The sequence below is a fragment of the Poromitra crassiceps genome (genome assembly GCF_964638095.1).
Source record: "Poromitra crassiceps genome assembly, chromosome: 17".
NCBI lineage: Eukaryota > Metazoa > Chordata > Actinopteri > Beryciformes > Melamphaidae > Poromitra > Poromitra crassiceps.
This window is the reverse complement of record NC_139635.1, coordinates 35,073,849-35,093,244: the sequence shown is the minus strand read 5'-3', so window position 1 is coordinate 35,093,244 and position 19,396 is coordinate 35,073,849. Positions and strand designations below refer to the sequence as shown.

Below are 19,396 nucleotides of genomic sequence, written 5' to 3'. Positions count from 1 at the left end.
AATACCTTCTTGAAGTCTGCTTCATCTTTGGGAACTTCAGTGTCTTCTGATTGGTCGGTTTCTCTGGAACCCTGATGAGGAAGAGGAAGACATCGCCTCGGTAATTTATCAAAACAAACTAAGAGGAATGTGTGTGTGTGTGTGTGTGTGTGTGTGTGTGTGTGTGTGTGTGTGTGTGTGTGTGTGTGTGTGTGTGTGTGTGTGTGTGTGCGTGCATGCGTGCGCGCGTGTGTGTGTGTGTGTGTGTGTGCGTGTGTGTGTGTGTGTGTGTGTGTGTGTGTGTGTGTGTGCGTGCGTGCGTGCGCGTGTGTGTGTGTGTCAGGCCGTACCATCTTGTGGTAGCCGTGTCTGGTTGTGGCGTTCAGTTCCTACTTCCACACACGCAAACCAGGAGGGGGAAACAACAAAAGATAATGGGAGGAGTAAAGAAACATGAAACCCAGAGTATAGTGCAGCAGAATGATTCTTTACTTCAAACTTCTCTCACACCAAACGCCAAAGATAGACTCACTTGAAATTCAATTAAAAGCCATTCTGAAATTCCAGTTGTATAAACAAAAACAACAACCACATACTCTGAATGCTCGGCTTGTGACTGACTGACTTGTGATGGCGATAGTGAGAGTATTTGGGTGTACTGCACCTTTTCGGTGGGTCTGGCTGCAACCACAGGAGATCCAGATGGTTTCACTTTACTTTGTGCTTGTAACAAGTTTCCATTGGCCTGGTCGGGGCAGAGAAAAGGCAGAGTAAAACATTGCCATTTATTTATTTATTCTTTTTTTTTTTGCACGAGGGCTACAAATAATGATTATTTTCATTATCGATTAATCCGTCCATTATTTTCTACTAAGCGATTGTTTGGTCTATAAAATGTCACAAAATGGTGAAAAATTTCAATCACTTTTCCTTAACCCATTGATACCTGATGCAGCATTTGCGTGTATATCCCTCATTTGTGTGTGTATCCCTTTAAGACCGCGAACGGCATATGACGCGGTTCGCGGTCTTAAAGGGATACACACACAAATGCTGCATCAGGTATCAATGGGTTAAAGCCAAAGATGATGTCTTTCGGGCATCCGGGTAGTGTAGCGGTAGATTCCCCGTGTACCAACACGAGGGTTGCAGGTTCGCGCCCCCGTGTTACCTCCGGCTTGGTCGGGTGTCCATACAGGCACGATTGGCTGTGTCTGCGGGTGGGAAGCTGGATTAGGGGTATGTGTACGTATGTGCACTAGCGCCTCCTCTGGTCGGTCAGGGTGCCTGTTCGGGGCAGAAGGGAACTGGTGGGAATAACGTGATCCTCCCACGTGCTACGTCCTGCCGGTGAAGCTCCCCGCTGTCAGGTGAAAAGAAGCAGGAACTTCCAATTGTATTTACACTTCCTGTTAGTCTCTCAAGCCAGACGGTCTCTTCTCACATAAGGTGAATATCTCTGTGTGTAAAGCCTAAAATGGCATTCATATGCTCAAATCAATCTATGGTGAAGTAATTGTATGTTTACTTTGTCTAAATTTTCAGGTTTTTAATCCGGGCCTGCCTGGACATTTCAGGGATAGGCTGCATGTGTGAGAGGGGCTTTAGTTTGACATATGGATGTATATAGCCTAATACATCCCATGGAATATAAACTGATGACCGAAAGAACAAGATCGTGGATACAAGCGGCCAAAATGGGTTTTCTCAGGAGGGTGGCTGGCATCTCCCTTCGGGATAAGGTGAGAAGCTCAGTCATACGTGAGGGACTCAGAGTAGAGCCGCTGCTCCTTTGCATAGAAAGGAGCCAGTTGAGGTGGTTTGGGCATCTGGTAAGGATGAAACCTGGTCACCTCCTTAGGGAGGCGTTCCAGGCACGTCCAGCTGGGAGAAGACCACGGGGCAGACCGAGGGCGAGGTGGAGAGATGATATCTCCACGCTGGCCTGGGAACACCTTCGGATCGCCCATTCAGAACTGGCTAATGTGGCCAGGGAAAGGGAAGTTGACCTTTGTTACATGTCACCCCCCCCCCCTCTCTCTCTCTCCTACCTTTCCTGTCACTCTCCAATGTACTGTACAGTGTCTAAATCAGAAGTAACGCTCACAACTCAGAAAATAAAGATACCTCATTGTCTGCCACTGCCGTCATCTTGGTCCTGTACTGCGTCTTACTCAGCTCCTGGATAGAAAACAGAAGTCAGGTTGAAAACGTCAAGCCATTTTAACCTTTGCACCTGCACAGTAACATGTTAGCATCTTAAACAAACCTAGTACTGGAAGGTGCATCTAAATCATTTCAAGTGTCCTTTCTCATGGGCGTCGGAGTAGTGTAGGAGTAGATTCCCTTGCCTACCAACACGAGGGTCGCAGGTTCGCAACCCCGGTGTTACCTCCGGCTTAGTCTCGCTGGCCGCCGCAGGTCTCCATAACTGGGATAAACCCTCCCCTGCTCTACTCTGCTCTCCCATTGGAGCGACTGTTTCGGTGGCAGCCGGATGTCCGCTCCCGGCTTATTACAAGCTCTGTCATTGGCTCCGACCATGTCAATCAGAGCGGCTTCCGCTCCCTCCTCCCTGTGTGTCGCTGTAAATAGTGCCCTGCCGCCGCAGTGAAAACAACAACGCTAACTAGCTAGCAAGCTAACGGCAGAAACCTACACGCTAGCTCATTGCTACACGCTGAAAACGGCAAAACGATTGTTTGAAACTATTTTCCAAGGGCACTGCCGCTAAGCGCCGCCCATCGCAATCCCACTATGGAGACCTGCGGCGCCAGACTCCTCGGACGGGAAGGGAGAGGAGGCTGGCCAGCGAGACTACCTCCAGCTTGGTCGGGCGTCCATAGAGGCATGATTGGCTGTGTCTGAGGGTGGGAAGCCGAATAAGGGGTATGTGTCCTGGTCGCTGCACTAGTGCCTCCTCTCGTCGGTCAGGTCGCCTGCTCGGGGCGGAAGGGAACTGGTGGGAATAACATGATACTCCCATGTGCTACGTCCTGCCAGTTAAGCTCCCCGCTGTCAGGTGATAAGAAGCGGCTGGCAACTGTGCATGAGTCGTAGGAAGCACGTGTGTGTCTATGGCTCAGATTGGAAGAGGGTGGAGCAGCGAAAGTAGAAAGTGTCCTTTCTACTAGTTTCCTCTCCTCTTTCTGCACCTTATCTTACTTTAACCATTAATACACAATAGAATGTGTGTGGATCTCACCCTAGTGAGTATATTTGAGTGTTTATTATGAGTAAATAAAAAGAGTGAGAAATGATTCTTATTGGACTGAGGACTCACAGCATCTGAAGGGCGTACAGGCACCACAGGCGTTGGTTTCTCTCTCCTCTCCAGCTTATTTCCATTTATCTGCAAAGAGAATGTCTGAATTCATTATTAACAGAAGCATCATGGACTTTACTATTATATCCTGGAGTCAGTGTTGTAGTCGAGTTGTAGTCATAGAGGGCATTTACACCTGGCGTTAACATGCGTTTTCTGTGATCAGATTGCAATCAGATTGTGTTTTATCACTTGAAATGCCAGGTGTAAACACCCCCAAAACGCATTGAAGAAGGATTGCAATTTGATCGGCCAAACCACCTCCGGAGGTGGTCAGGGATGCATTGTGTACACATTGAACACAAGTGTAAATGCAATGTGTCCTCTCAATCTGGATACAGCAACTTTATGCGGATTGAGAGGACAACCATTTCTGCAATCAGATTGCAATCTGATGGCAGAAAATGCATGTTAACGCCAGGCGTAAATGGCCTCAAAGTTGTATATCTCGTGTCCGAGTGGAGCTTCAAGTCCCGCAGTGTTTGAGTCTCAGAGTCCGAGTCACCGAAGAAGAGTTCCGAGTCAAGTCCGAGTCCAGAGTTACTGAACATGAGCGTGAATCCACATGTAGGTGGAACACACATGCCTGCCCTTTGCACAAAATTGAGTGATGTCACGATATTAAGCTATCAATATCTCATGCCAAGTTATTAGGACCTATTAGAGAAAACTAACAAAAACAAAAACACAGTCTTTATCAATGAATGAGTCAAAGTCATCAGTGCTCAAGTCCAAGTGGAGTCACGAGTCCACAACACTGCACATATTCTTTTAGCAGACGTAAACAGCCGCAGCAGACAGACACATGATTAGCCTGGGCAGACGGTGTTATTACAGTACCTCAGCAGGCTTTGGAGGAGGCTTGGGCTATGGAGAGAAGAAGAGAAGAGGAGACTCTGAGACCTGAAGGAGAGTGTGTGTGTGTGTGTGTGTGTGTGTGTGTGTGTGTGTGTGTGTGTGTGTGTGTGTGTGTGTGTGTGTGTGTGTGTGTGTGTGTGTGTGCGTGCGTGCGTGCTGTGTAACAGGCTGTATTTTCATCTGTGGTATGGTGTGTGAGATCCACTGATATATTGTGTTTCTGGTAAATATAGGGATCTATCAGTTTTTCGGGGCTATTTATAATGTACCGTAGACTACAGTTAGAATTACAAGAAGACTCAGTAGGTCAATGTTGTGTATTTGATAGTCAAGTGTGTCTTCTCACCGGCTTGGGTTTGGGTTTGGGAGCCGGCTTCACCAAACACTGCTCCATCCTGCCTGTTCAGCCAACACAGGGAGAAAATAACGTGTAAAGCTTAAAGCAAGACAAACCCCAGCTTAGCTTGGTTTGAAGTCGGGGGCGACGATGAGATCCTGGAAGTCAGAAAGGGTGGAGTACTGTGACTGGTAAGGTTGTCAGTTTGAATCCCTCAACTGCCTGGAAAAAGCACGTATCAGGAAGCTGCCAGTCCAGTCACTACCACCAGCAGTATAGACTGGTTGTACTGGGCAGCTAACAGGTGTGTGTGAATATGGAGCTCCAGGTGGAGCAGGAATAATATAAAAAAAATATTCATTTGTTTCACCCTTCAGCTCTGCAATATATTAGTAGGCTATATCCAATGCTTCTAGAACTGATCAAACTAACTATAGCCTACTTTAACTACATTGTCTAGAGTCGATCTAAAGGGTAAAGGCTAGGCTACTGAGTTTGGGAAACATTTCAGCTATGCTGCTCCTTTCTCCTGGAACCGGCTACAAAACGATTGGAAGCTAGATTCCCTCATTAGGGTTGATCATTTTAAAGAACTGGACACCTGCTTGGCAAGGAGTGCTTGTGTTTTTAAATTTTCTTTTTGAAGACATTTTATCTATGCTACTTCTTGTGTGCTCTTACTGTAGGCTACTTTTTTAATGTTGTTGTATATGTGAACTTAGCTATATGCTGCCTTCTTGGCCAGGGCCCACTCGAAAAACAGATTGAATTGAAATCTCAACGTGATTAGCCTGGTTAAATAAAGGCTAAAGAAAAGAAAATAATAAATCAAATAAAAAGGGTAAGCAGCCTACTATTATAAAGACATATTGAGTAACAGTGGGTACTTGTGTTACTCCATTTAGAGAAGTAGCCTACCACATACACAGTTCCTAAAACTAATACACTCAGACAGTCCGTAATCAACTCTACAGTATCCTGAAATACAAGAAAGAGACTCGACTCGCCATTTAAAGGGACAGTGAACTACGCTAAAGCGTCCCTGTAATTTACTACATCTGCTTTCACTAAAACTATCCCAGCTGGTGTCAGACTGAGCGGGTCACCTACCTACCGGAGGCTTGACGACACGTCACGTAACAGGCACGATTTATATTCAATTTAAACTGTTTTAATCACAGACTGACGGCGGCAAACTGCTCCTTCGCTGGCAAAACATTCCCAGGAGTTTTAACCACACCCGCCCCGCGCGCAGCAACATCTGCACTCATGCTGCGTTCAAGTGCTCCTCGGAAGCTCGTATTATTATCCCAGCACCACATCAGGTGATTTTGCTTAGAAATTACAGTGGACTCCCTCAGTGATCAATCACGTTACAGTCAATGGTTGGGACGGGTCAAAATGACAATCTTAAGAGGATGATTATTATAAGCAGATTTCTTTCTTTATTTCTAATGCAAATTATCATCTAATTGACATTTGTATATTTATTAGGCTACATGAATACAGTAGGCTATATAAAGTAATGAAACAGACATATTCGCTATTTACTGATATGAATTTGATTGACTGTTTCAAAATACGTAGGCTATTTAGAGCTGTTTTCAAATGCAGCGGACACACCAGATGCACCAAGTTTGGCTGTTGCATCTGTTTGGCTGGTTTTTGTCAGTTTGGAGGAGGCTACTTTTCCATTGAGAGAAAATTACTTTCTTTCTCTGCTCATTATTTCAATGTGCACGCAGTGCCAGCCTCGGGTAACCAGTCGGTTATCAGTCAGGGGTGAAAGTGGATTGAATTTCTTGCCAGTATTGAGATACAAATGTAATTATTAGGCTATCACATTAATAAAAGTCAGGAAATAATATTTGGAAATTGTATGGATGTGATTTTTCACATTTGCAATAGTATTGTCAATGAGTTAATGAGTTTAAAGACATCTTGCAATATGGGGGCCACGGCCAAAGCCTAATGCTATTTGGGGAGTCTTGGTAATGGACAAGTTTGGGAAGCCCTGGCCTAGCCTATTATAAAATACCTTTAAAACAGTGAAATGATATGTGTTTACAGTGCACTCCTCTTATAGTGATCACGATGGGATGGGTCAAATTGATCACTATAAGCGGATGATCATTATAACAGATTTTTTTTCTTTTTCTTGATTTCTTATGCAGATTAACATCTAATTGACATTTGTATATGTATTGCATGAATACAGTGCATATAAAGTAAAGGAATGTTATTGACTTTAGAAATCCATACAGTAAGTTAGCCCTCCAGCTGTTTCAAACACAGCGGTCTCGCATAGACAGAGACGCCGCCATTTCTCCACAGACAGAGATGCCGTGATCTCTCCATATACAGACAGACATGCACCGAGTATCTCTGCTGTATCTCGTTGGCTCATTTTTGGCAGTTTGTAAGTAAAAAAATAAATACAATTACAGTAGTTTAAAAAAAAATCCATTGGTGGGCCAATAAGGCCATAAATGAAAATGATCACTGAGCGGAGTATTGATCACTCAGGCACCCCCCTCACAATTCTCTATGCAGGAAAACCCTAAAATTCAAGCACTTTCAATGGCCCATGTCTATTTTCAAAAACTTTTAATGCCTTGATTTCGATTTTTTAAATTGACAAACCTTCAAGGATTTCAAGGACCCGTGGGAACCCTGAATACAAATTGATACAATAAACACACACTGACAAAGACAAATAAGAGACACACATTCTGCAATTTTACAGCGGGGAAAAAAAAATCACATAAAACTTAGCAAATTCCATTGCAATTTTTGAGAAAAGTTGCCATAGTGGTTAGGAAAAAAGATCACACTTTTATTCTGTCAACTTGCCATTTTTGCCAGTTCCCAGCGAGCATTTTTCCGTTGAAAAGACGTTTAAAAAACGTTTAGGGTCAACGTTGAAAAAACGTGCAAGGAAGGTTTGAAAGTGAAAGTTTTTTCACCCACTATTTGCAGACGTTTATTGAACGTTCAGATTTAGACCATATTTCACCAGGATCTTAAATTAAAAATTCAGGAGCGCACACGGGATTCCCGCTCACCCACGTTCAAGCCATTGCGCTCTACGTCCTGAGCTATACATTTTCTTAGACTATTCAGAGAGCCGGGCACATATATACTCTATCTCGCACACAACGTAGACTACACAATTGTCAACGATCGGGAGGACAAGTTATTTTATGTGATGCGTACGAGACTATCATATTATGTAACAGACTAAAATTATGTTGTGTGTGTGTGCATCTATAGTCTGTAGGCTGTGCGGCTTCAGAGGTTAACTTAATTTAAGACTCAGGGGGTACACAGAGCCTCGTATACAGTATGTTACAATAACATAGCGTGCCCAGAGCACCTCGTTCCGCACTTGGTGCAGACCGGTGCAGACTTGCTTTGGTCTAGTCAGTCACAGCTAGTATAGCTAGTACTTGCGCATGCGCGTTGCTGCAGGAACTGAATTCATTATTTTATAGTATTGCGCTAAACTATTAACCATAGTTGTGTCCTGGAAGCTTTTTGCTGGCACCACATAGCCTATATAGTCCCATATTTATGATATTTCATGTGACATAAAATGCGTTGAAATGTAGTTTTCGTGTAGACCAGATTTAAACTCTCAGTTACACAATAAAATGGACAAATGCCAATTCACACACTATCAATATTGTCTCTATTCCAAACTACAACAAATGTTTTAACTGTATGATGAACCAAATTGTGTTTTTTTACACGTTGACGTTGTAACCGCATTTTAGCCGGTTGAAAAGAGGGTGAAATTAGGTCTTAGACATTCAAACCCAATATCACCCAGATTTAAACTAAAAATCAACGTTGAAAAAAACGTTTTGTGCTCGCTGGGTTCCGGCAATTTTACTGCAAAAAAATAACATAAAACCTCACAAAATGCATCGCAATTTTTGAGAAAAGCTCCTGCAAAATCAGCATTTTTGATAGCAATAATCATTTTAAAAAACTCTGCGAAATCCTGGAGGGACTGATTAAGATTTGCTCCCAAATCTAACTTGAAGAATAAGAGGCAGACACAGAGAGGAAGTGAGAGCGCTGCTTGCTGCTCTTTCAGTAAATGCTGAGATAGATATGACAGGCTGGGCTATATTTGCTATCAAACAGCACTGGTGGGCAGGCAGTCACTTCCTCTGGTGCAGTTTTTGATGCCCATGCTGCTTCTCAATGTCCAGCATTGTTGATAGTGAGAAGGACAATGAGAAGGACTATGTACATGTGCAGAAAATGCTAGCACTAGCAAAAACCGTGTGTGTGTGTGTGTGTGTGTGTGTGTGTGTGTGTGTGTGTGTGTGTGTGTGTGTGCGCGCGTGCGTGTGTCTGTGTTGGCAGAGGCTCAAGGCTTATGGATCAAACTGGCAGGTTTCCTTGACTACTTTAATAGCTTCTTTGCTCCCTTGTTCACCTTATCAATGTCATCTATGTTCATATGCACCTTGTGATTAATGCGGTCAAGCTGTTTGTTCTGCTTGTTTATCTCTGTCTGCATTTCCAAAGCCGTGGTTTTCAGGCCTCCAAAGATGCCGCCCACCGCCACCAGGTTTTGCTCCATCTCAACCGCGCGCGCATCGTTGATGTAGGGTCCAGAGGGAACCGAAGCGTTCATCTGGGGGGCTTGGCCACCTGAGGGCTGCCTGCGGATCACAGCCCCACCTTCGCCCACATTGCTGACGGTGTCACTTCCTCCTCCACGCTTGTTTTTGTAGTCGTGGTATGTGGACATCAGGTCACAGGGGCAGATACAGAGCCCGCAGCAGCAAGAGCAGACCGGATCTGACCGGAGTTTGTTCAGGATTTTCTTAGCCTCTCTCATGTCCTGGTTGATCTGGTCCATGCAGGGCCGCTGCTGGCCATTTGGGTGCCCTAAGCGTAATTGTTTTGTGGTGCCCCCCCCCCCCCCCCGCAAAACTTTCAATAACTGTCAAACGAAAGACTGCAAAATCATTAATTATGAACGATACTAGTGTATCTCACATTACATTACATGTGGCAAACAAACAATTGTTAGAATTACTGTACATGTCAGCAAACAAGCGATTGTTAAACTGTACATGCAAGCAGGGGCGGACTGGGATCATAATTCAGGCCAGGCATTAGATACCAAGCAGGCCAGGCCAATACGGGCTGACGTGTGTGCCGGCGTCCGAAGGGCGGCGGCGAATTTTTTGGGCTGTTTGAAGCCCAATTTGGGCCATTTGAAGCCAGATTTGGGCTGTTTGAAGCCAGATTTGGGCCGTTTGAAGCCCGATTTGGGCCGTTTGAAGCCAGATTTGGGCCAGTTGAAGCCAGATTTGGGCTGGTTGAAGCCAGATTTGGGCCGTTTGAAGCCCAATTTGGGCCGTTTGAAGCCCAATTTGGGCCGACTCCAATTTTACAATGAGATGCACCCACTTTAACCCTGAATAAAGTAATAAAACCACTAGTAAACCAGTAGGCAGCGCCTGGCCTGCTGTTCAGTGAGTGGCCTGACTGAGGGCACCAAAAAAATTTTTTTTTTTTTTTTTTTTGGTGCCCTCAGTCACATGATGCCCTACGCAGTCTGCATACTCTGCGTAATGGGGTGCGGCGGGCCTGGGTCCATGCCATCCTCCACATGGTTCAGTTTCTCTCCTTGCTCGTCCAACTTCTCCATGATTTTACTGCCCTTCTGTTTGGAATCCTCTGCATTCTGCAGCATCCTCTGTGTGGCTTGCAGGGTATCATTGGTCACTTGATTGGCCCTGATGGTGATCTGTTCGAGGTCTCCCATGTTGCTGCTGTCCTGTTTGGAGGCTCCTCTGGTGGCACCGAGCTCGATATTCTGAGGCAATTAGCCTTCCTTGTTTTAAGAACGTGGTAACTCCTCCTTCCCGCGTTTATTATGGAACCCACCAGTCAAGCGTCGGGATTGGCCAGGCGCCCATGCTCACGTGAGCCAGTGGGACGAGTACGGTATTTATTTTGACGCGCTTCCTTGAAAAGACAAGGCCTCAGTCTGGAACATTTTAGAAATAGCTAAATGGACCAATTGATAGATAAATCAATCAATCATGAGTGGATTTAGCACACTTTACATGGGCAGATTGATTGAATCATTGCAGATCTATTCAGACCGTAGGTTGCCGCCGATATTTTTTAACCGGCATCATGCCCATTGAATTGAATTGAATTGATTAGTTTATTTGGTCATATTATTCCAGAAATCAATTATCAATACAGGAATTTTCATATAGATCAAACAGGACCAAAAGGTGTAGACTGAAGCCGGGGCTTATTATGTCTACCCTTTTAACACAATCTCAAAAAGCCTTTATAGTGCAAAAGAAAAATATTTAGAGAATGAAAGAAGCGAACTAAAGAAAAGTAAAAAATTAAATAAAAAATGTTACTCAAACTGGCGTTGTCTCGGCTAAGCAGCATCGAAATTCATCTTTCCATACTTACATACATTCATCCACCCAAACATCCATATATACGCCCTACCATATTTACATTGATGTATATTTACATGGTAACACATTTACACTTCTGTATACACATACATACTTGCACACTACACGCACACATTCTTCGATATTTAAACACATGATTTTGTCCATAATTTTGCGGTAAATATATAATATATATATAAACATGTATATATATACATATAATATGACTATACCACTGTTTTATATTTATCTATGATCTTGCATTTATACATATTTTTGAAAGTCTCAAGTGAGTTGCACAGTTTCATTTCATCATCAAAATTGTTCCACAGGTTCACCCCTTTTACTGAGATGCATCTCTGTTTCACATTCGTTCTTGTTTTTGTTTTCATAAACATAGATGTTCCTCTTAGTTCATAAGGACTGGTTCTGCATTGGAAGAGCCTCTGAACACAGTCAGGGTGCATATTATTATTTCTTTTGAACATAAACTGAGCGGTTTTAAAATCCACCAAGTCATAGAATTTTAGAGTATGTGAGTTTATGAATAAAATGTTGGTTGATGCGTAATAATCTGCATTGTTTATGAGCCTGATTGCCCTTTTCTGTAAAATAAAAACCGGATTTGTTATTGATTTATATGTTTGTCCCCAGACCTCCAAATTAATGTATGGGACTAGGAAACAATTATACAGCAAGAGTAAGGAACTGTGGTTGAAGATGTCCTTTGTTTTGTGTAATATTCCTATGGCTTTTGATAGTTTTGACTTAACATGGTTTACATGCGGCTTCCAGCTCAGTTTATGGTCAATAATAACACCCAAAAATTTGTTCTCATATACTCTTTCTAATTTGATATTATTGATCATGATTTGTGCCAGGTTATTGGTTTGAGAGAGAGATTTTCTGTTGCCTGAGCTGAATAGGGCCCAGAAGTATGCAGTGGATGTGACCCTGGACCCTGATACAGCACAAGCCAAACTCATCTTGTCTGCTGATGGGAAACAAGTAAATTGTGGTGATATAAAGAAGAATCTCCCAGACAACCCAGAGAGATTTTCTGTTTGTGTCAGTGTCTTAGGAAAGCAGAGCTTCTCTTCGGGAAGGTTTTACTTTGAGGTTCAGGTTAAAGGGAAGACTGACTGGGCTTTAGGAGTTGCCAGAGAGTCGATCAACAGGAAGGGAATGATCAAACTGAGCCCCAATATTGGCTACTGGACTGTATGTTTGAGGAATGGAAATGAGTACAACGCTGCTCTTCTCCCTGCTGTCCCCCTCTCTCTGAAGACAAAGCCTCAGAAGGTGGGGGTGTTTGTGGATTATGAGGAGGGTCTGGTCTCCTTTTATGATGTAGATGCTGCAGCTCTTATCTACTCCTTTACTGGCTGCACCTTCACTGAGAAACTCTACCCATACTTCAGTCCCTGTAATAATTACAGTGGTAAAAACTCTGCCGCTCTGATCATCTCTGACTCTGATCATCAGGATAATAAACAATGCTGCATATTGTGAACACAGCTGATTCAATCACCTGGATGATCCAATCATCCGTGTGTATGGGTGAAGGGGAGGGGTGGAGGGAACGGGGTTGTGGGCGGATCCTGCAACAGGACAAACTATCGAAAACATCTGCTTGCTTGACAACATCAAGGGAGCAAGCCCAAATAAAGCAACTACACTTAATCCAAGGAACTCAGAAGTGAGCGCACTGCTGGAGCCGAGAAGTTTCTCTCTCTCAATAGAAAAACAAATCAAGTTCATCAGGCCTTTCTCAACAATACAGATTCTTAGATGTACACAGGTGAGTACAGCATTAATTAATACACAGGACAAGATGTTACTATCCCTTGTGCCAAAATCCGAGGAAAAACAGTTGACTTTTGATAATATTCCAATAATCTAACTTTGATATTTTCTACTATGCATAATAGATTTATTTGTTACAGTATTGTTATTTTACACTTTCACTTCAGGTCTCAGTGTCCAGATATGTCTGCTGCCAGCTGTCTCCTCTCTGAAAAGCAGTTTATCTGCTCCATCTGTCTGGATGTATTCACTGATCCTGTCTCCACACCATGTGGACACAACTTCTGCAAAACCTGTATCACACAGCACTGGGATATTAATCCCCCATGCCAATGTCCCATGTGTAAAGAGGTTTTCAAAAGCAGACCTAAGCTGCGGGTCAATACTTTCATATCTGAGATAGCTGCTCAGTTCAGAAAGTCAGCTCTGGAAGCCAGCAGCCTCCAGAGACAGAGTAATACAGAGGCTGAAATTCTGAAAGAAATTCAGCAGATGATCCGGGAGAGACGACTGAAGATTCAGGAGACCAAACAGTCAGTAGAGCTCAGCAAGGGAGATGCAGACAGAGAGATAGCAGACAGTGTGCACGTCTTCACTGCTCTGAGGCAGTCTGTGGAGCGAGGCCAGGCTGAGCTCATTGAGATGATCCAAGAGAAGCAGAAAACAACAGAGAAACAGGCTGAAGGCTTCATCAAAGAGCTGGAACAGGAAATCTCTGAGCTGACGAAGAGAACTGCTGAGGTGGAGCAGCTCTCACGCACTGAAGACCGCCTCCACCTCCTCCAAAGCTTCCTATACCAATACCTGTACACTCCTCCACACACCCAGGACTGGACAGAGGTCAGTGTCCATCGCTCATCATATGAGGGGACTGTGAAGAGAGCTGTTGCTCAGCTGCACGTGACTGTGAGGAGAGGTCTGGCTCAGCTGGAGGACACTCTCAGGGAAGAGATGGACAAGCTGATTGAGACTGAGCTGAATAGGGCCCAGAAGTATGCAGTGGATGTGACCCTGGACCCTGATACAGCACAAGCCAAACTCATCTTGTCTGCTGATGGGAAACAAGTAAATTGTGGTGATATAAAGAAGAATCTCCCAGACAACCCAGAGAGATTTTCTGTTTGTGTCAGTGTCTTAGGAAAGCAGAGCTTCTCTTCGGGAAGGTTTTACTTTGAGGTTCAGGTTAAAGGGAAGACTGACTGGGCTTTAGGAGTTGCCAGAGAGTCGATCAACAGGAAGGGAATGATCAAACTGAGCCCCAATATTGGCTACTGGACTGTATGTTTGAGGAATGGAAATGAGTACAACGCTGCTCTTCTCCCTGCTGTCCCCCTCTCTCTGAAGACAAAGCCTCAGAAGGTGGGGGTGTTTGTGGATTATGAGGAGGGTCTGGTCTCCTTTTATGATGTAGATGCTGCAGCTCTTATCTACTCCTTTACTGGCTGCACCTTCACTGAGAAACTCTACCCATACTTCAGTCCCTGTAATAATTACAGTGGTAAAAACTCTGCCGCTCTGATCATCTCTGACTCTGATCATCAGGATAATAAACAATGCTGCATATTGTGAACACAACACACTAATGTGCTGTTTTTAAAGTTATACAGTACACCCTGAAATTCGTGCATCTGGTAGAAATTAAAATGGCACAATTTATGTTTAAAGCACAAAATAATCTACTACCAGCTAATGTACAGAAAATGTGTTCACACCACTATGAAGAGTATGTGTATATCTATCTGTCGAGTAAACTTGTGGAACTGTTTGTGTATGGAGCTAAAACAAAGTACCAACATAAACTTAAGAGACATTATCCTTAAGAGATATGGATGGTGAATAATAGTATACTATGGATGAAATGTAAGGCACGCTTGTGTTGTGTATGTATATACCGGTACATCTAAATGTGTATGTGTATGTGTATGTGTAAATAGATCACATAAGTGCTTACTTCTTCCTACTCCTTTTTGAACATGTCTTATTTCGGTTGTGTTGCTTATGAGAATTAGTGAGTTTTTTTGTATTATTCTTAATTTGTTATTTTATCTGTTTTAGTTTTTATTTTGTTTATGAACTTCTTTTTTACATGTTCAAAATAAAGATTTTCAATCAATCAATCAATCTCTCCTGTCAGTTACACATATTTGTTAAGATGAATATAGTACTGTGCGCCAGGGGCGTTTCTATGGGCAGCCCGGGTAGGCACAGGCCCACCCACTTCTTGCCCTTGCCCAGCCAATCAACTTGCTGTTGGAAAAAAAACGTTTTTTTGTTTGTTTTTTGCTGTTGTTGTAGTTTTTGTTGTTGTTGTTGTTGTTGTTGTCGTCGTTAATAAATCAGCTAAAATGACAATGTGTGGTTTGCAGTCTTTGTCTACTCTGTTTATTTCTGCCTACGCCACTCCTGTGCACTGTTATCTCTGTGGGTTTCTCGGTGGGGGGTCCTGCGGGGAGGGGGGAAATGTTCTGACTGAATCTGGTTGTGTATGTATGTACAGTATAGTATGTTTTTTAGATATTTGTGGTTTTTGTGTTTTTCTTTTTTTGCTGTGTGTCATAAGACAACACATTTACACGTACATCATTTTTCAGGTAACCGATACAGCGATTCTATTGTTGAATTATTTTGGTTTATAAAACAACCGGGAAAACACTTCACAGACTCATCTCAAGATTATGAAGATTAACGGGGTTCTGGGCCAAAATATTTTGATTGGTACTCTAAGGCCTACAAAATAACCCTGCAACTGGAGGCGGAACTCGCAATATTCGGATGCTCGGAGTCCTCTCTGAACTTCCCTACAGCTTTGCAGCAATCTCTGACACTCGGGACAACTGTCGCCAAAAAACTTATTCTGAAGGAATGGAAGTCCTCCTCTTCACCTTCTTTTCAGGTGTGGCTGATGGACATGCTCTCTGTTATACAGATGGAGAGACTCCGGTCCCTGAGAACCAACTCACTTAGAAGGTTCTCAACCATCTGGGACCCGTTCTTGGCCTACTTTGACGAGGTCAACCAGAGCCCTTCCACCCCCCCGGTCCCGGCAGAGTAGTTCCGGAGCAGCGGATTGAGTGGCCCTGACCACGTGACCACCTTCGACCCTTCCTAGAGGGCTGGCCGTGGGTAGCTACTGGGACGTAAGTTGGGGCTTGGCCAGCCCCGGCTGGGTCACCTGGGCGAGGGTGTATGATGTTGCGAGACCCGAAACATCCTATGACCCCAGGGTACATCACTGAGGATACGTGCCAGTTGCATCCATGCAATGTTTTTTCTTTATTAGTTAGCCTGGCTTAGCCAGTGACTCATAGGAATAGACTACGTGACAACCAGGAAAGACTAGTGACTACTGGAGAGTCAGTTGACAGCCGGAACAGGGACGGCCCCCGGGAGCAGTATGGGTTAGTGCCCCAGCCTGCGTCTTCCGTGAGGAAGAAGCCCAACAATCCACGAGAGGCCTTTTAGGAGGGCCATTCAAGCCGCGTGAATGCGAGACCCGCAACATCCTATGACCCCAGGGTACATCACTGAGGATACGTCCCAGTTGCATCCATGCAATGTTTTTTCTTTATTTATTGTTGTAATGTTGTATGTTTTTTGGTTTGTTTTGTTTTGTTTTTCTTTCCTGTGTCTGAGTTTGTTTTTCTTGTTTGTGTATAAAAAAAAAGAAGAAGCATATTATGAAGATTCATTTGTTCTTTCAGCAGAGTTCTCCACAGAGAAAAGTTAGACAAACTAACTGTCTGTAATCTGCCAGCGCTATAAAGAGCTTTATAGCTCTAGACTTCTGTCCCGTGCCTCCAGTATTGTCAGGGACCCTGCAGGTCATCCAGTATTGTCAGGGACCCTGCAGGTCATCCAGTATTGTCAGGGACCCTGCAGGTCATCCTGCCACCAGCTTCTTTAATCTACTCCCCCTGGGCAGATGCTACCGCTCTATTAAATGCTCCACCACTCGATTTGCTAAGAGCTTTTCCCCCAAGTGCCGTGCATAGTCTGAATGATCTCAATTTCAAATGTTAGATCCATGCACCTGTCTAAACTATAGAGACAATGCTCTACTTTCTGTTGCTTTTCTTTTGTATAAGATGTCTTATACCTTTCTGACCATGCAATGCTGTCTCTATGCATAGGCACTTTCATTTTTTATTGATGTGCACATTAATATCTTGCACTTTAAACTTGACCTGGAAGACTCGGATCTATCCACATGTGCACCTGTCTCAATTTATCACTTTATTTTTTGATTATTTTATACGGTATCTAAATGTTTTCATAATGTTGTCGTGTGATGTATGATTTTAAGTTCCTAGCACCCCAATCCCAATACAGTTTCTACTGCAGATGGCAAATAAACTGACTCTCTCTCTGACTCTCAAAAGGATATCACATATAATTTAATATGAATCAAATATAATTATTAATCAAATATAATTATTTTGGTTCAGGGAGATATTTCAGAGATATAGTTGTTTTGGGGGAATGTTACAGTTTTCCCCAGGGTCAAATAACATAATAATGATGGGGGGGGGGGGGGGGGGGGGGGCTTTGTCCAAGCTTTGTCTGAGGGGAGGCATACAGTCTCAGACTTTGAAAACCCCTGCTATAGGCCTACACAAATTAAAGCAGCATGTATATCGAAATTATTCTGTATAAAGCTTTTTGATCCATATAAGCGGTTGTGCATCATGATTGTAATAAATAAAAAAATAAAAAAATTAAAGTCTCAATTAATCACCAACCCAGTATGCTAATTCTCCATATAAGCTAAAGTAATAACATACACCTATGTGCAACAAGGAATGCCAAACAACCATTTTTGTACCTTTACTGGAAAATACATTTGTTTACGTGTGTGTGTGTGTGTGTGTGTGTGTGTGTGTGTGTGTGTGTGTGTGTGTGTGTGTGTGTGTGTGTGTGTGTGTGTGTGTGTGTGTGTCCCCCCTTACCTCCTGTAATAATATAATACTAACAGCATGCCAAACAATAACATCTAACTTATATAGCCTACATCATTTTCACCATGCGCTTCCCATACTATCATGCTTTCCACCCCCTAAATGCAACTCAGGTGTTCCGATTTTCAATTCCAGTTTGTCCACTAAATTGGACCGTTCATGTGTGCTCTTCAATAACCCTTTAAATGCTGATATTTCCGACAGCACGTAAAGGCAGCATCAGTTACAAGTCGAACAGCGCATCCTAAACAAACCAAAACACACCCTGCAAGCTGTCTCTCAAACCTTCCCTTTGTAAGGAATTTGTTGCATAACAGGGCGCCATCCACACCACACAAAGGATATTTCAAATTATTGTCTACCAACTGTTCCCAGGATGAACGGTGGCATTACAAAGTAGGCTACAACATCTTTATCTTTTACCTGTTGTCGCAGTCGGAGAGGATGGGAGAGATGAATGCGTTGTGTCTTCCGGACTTTGTGGGTGCAGAGTCACCTGGGAGGGAACAGGGCGGGGTTACCTGTGCGTGGTAGTGGAACAAATGCGTGTAGCAACCACCTGTGTGACTGACTCACCACAGCCAGTTTCACAGGATAAGATCCTGCTCGTAAGGAAAACATTGAATTGAGAGACTGCTCCAAAAATAGCAGGGAGGATAAGTCATCAACTGCGCAGGGGAGTCCCCCCAAGGCCCAACCACTGACATCATCCATTAAAATAAAGTATGACATCAGATCAAATAGTGCTAAAACTATTAGTCAATCAATTAATACATTATCCTACAGTCAGCTGACAGAAGATTAATCAATTCTAATTTGATAATTGATTACTGTAATACTTTTAATCATTTATCAAGATACCAAACATTTGCTGGTTAATACATATTAAAAAATGCTAAGATCACTGCTTTTCTGAAATTTTCATATTTATTTAGGCTGCTGGTCAGACTAAATGTTTTTTTTGGCGGGGGGCATTTTTGCCTTTATTGGATAGGACAGTAGATAGACAGGAAAGGTGGCAAAGGATCACGGGTCGGATTCGAACCCGGGTCGGCCACGCAAAGGACTTTTTTTTTTTTAATGCATATGAATTAAATTAAAAGGCCTTGTGTTTCCCTACCATTGACTAGGTGTGGATGGTCACCCTGCCAGGTGCTACGTCTATAAGAAATTAATTAGTTTAGGTGTCAGTGGAGTGTGATAGTGTCCCGTTACGGCTGTTTCAGAGACCTTTCTACTCGGAGAACAAGACAATTCTACGGGGGAAGCTGAATATTTGTGATTTTTGTGCCATTAAAAATGGTATAATGTTGAGATATTGAATTTTGGCACAGATATCGGTCAAACCCTAGAGTCTCAGTAGCTCTGTGTTATCAATACTCGTTCAAGAAGTACTGTAGTATAAAATGTCAAATAAGAAGGCCCAGAGCAAACATGTATACAATGGAAATGAGGAGAACTTCACTTCACCTACATTGGTCATGGGCAATCTCAGAGCACAAGGCAAACATTGCTGAAGGACAATATGACAAATGTGTTTATCTTGGTCATTAACTGAGCAAATACAAAACTCAGTTGACTAAAGGACCCATAGTAACGTTACGCGGAAGGAAAAGTCAAGTGTTTGCTACCTTGTGTGAAGCCTTTAACGTAAACCCATGAACACACTCGCTTGGCACAA

General features: G+C 43.3%; 2 protein-coding genes and 1 pseudogene across 3 annotated transcripts in view; 1 reads left to right on the top strand and 2 right to left on the bottom strand.

The window, feature by feature from the left end:
* LOC310792378 (uncharacterized protein) overlaps positions 1 to 4,605 on the bottom strand; it is a 36,946-nt gene extending 32,341 nt beyond the window's left edge. The window contains exons 1-7 of the mRNA XM_083654096.1: positions 4,509 to 4,605; positions 4,145 to 4,171; positions 3,263 to 3,331; positions 2,107 to 2,160; positions 644 to 724; positions 330 to 368; positions 6 to 71 (exon numbers count right to left, since the gene is read on the bottom strand). Of these exons, the coding sequence (XP_083510222.1) occupies positions 6 to 71; positions 330 to 368; positions 644 to 724; positions 2,107 to 2,160; positions 3,263 to 3,331; positions 4,145 to 4,171; positions 4,509 to 4,556 (384 nt within the window). The 5' untranslated portion in view covers positions 4,557 to 4,605. The remainder of the gene's footprint in view (positions 1 to 5; positions 72 to 329; positions 369 to 643; positions 725 to 2,106; positions 2,161 to 3,262; positions 3,332 to 4,144; positions 4,172 to 4,508) is intronic.
* Positions 4,606 to 8,916: 4,311 nt separating this feature from the next.
* On the bottom strand, positions 8,917 to 10,669 carry LOC310792377 (synaptosomal-associated protein 23 pseudogene; annotated as a pseudogene). Its single transcript has 3 exons — positions 10,664 to 10,669; positions 10,138 to 10,344; positions 8,917 to 9,387 (listed from the first exon to the last, which is right to left on the bottom strand). The product of its transcript is annotated as a synaptosomal-associated protein 23 pseudogene (transcript).
* A 1,058-nt stretch (positions 10,670 to 11,727) lies between these two features.
* Positions 11,728 to 14,329, top strand: LOC310792376 (uncharacterized protein; the record flags this gene model as incomplete). The annotated part of the gene is made up of 4 exons (XM_083654095.1): positions 11,728 to 11,760; positions 11,852 to 11,962; positions 12,080 to 12,175; positions 13,325 to 14,329. The coding sequence occupies 4 exons, from the start codon at positions 11,728 to 11,730 to the stop codon at positions 14,327 to 14,329; spliced, it is 1,245 nt and encodes a 414-aa protein (XP_083510221.1).
* Between the last annotated feature and the right edge of the window lie 5,067 nt (positions 14,330 to 19,396).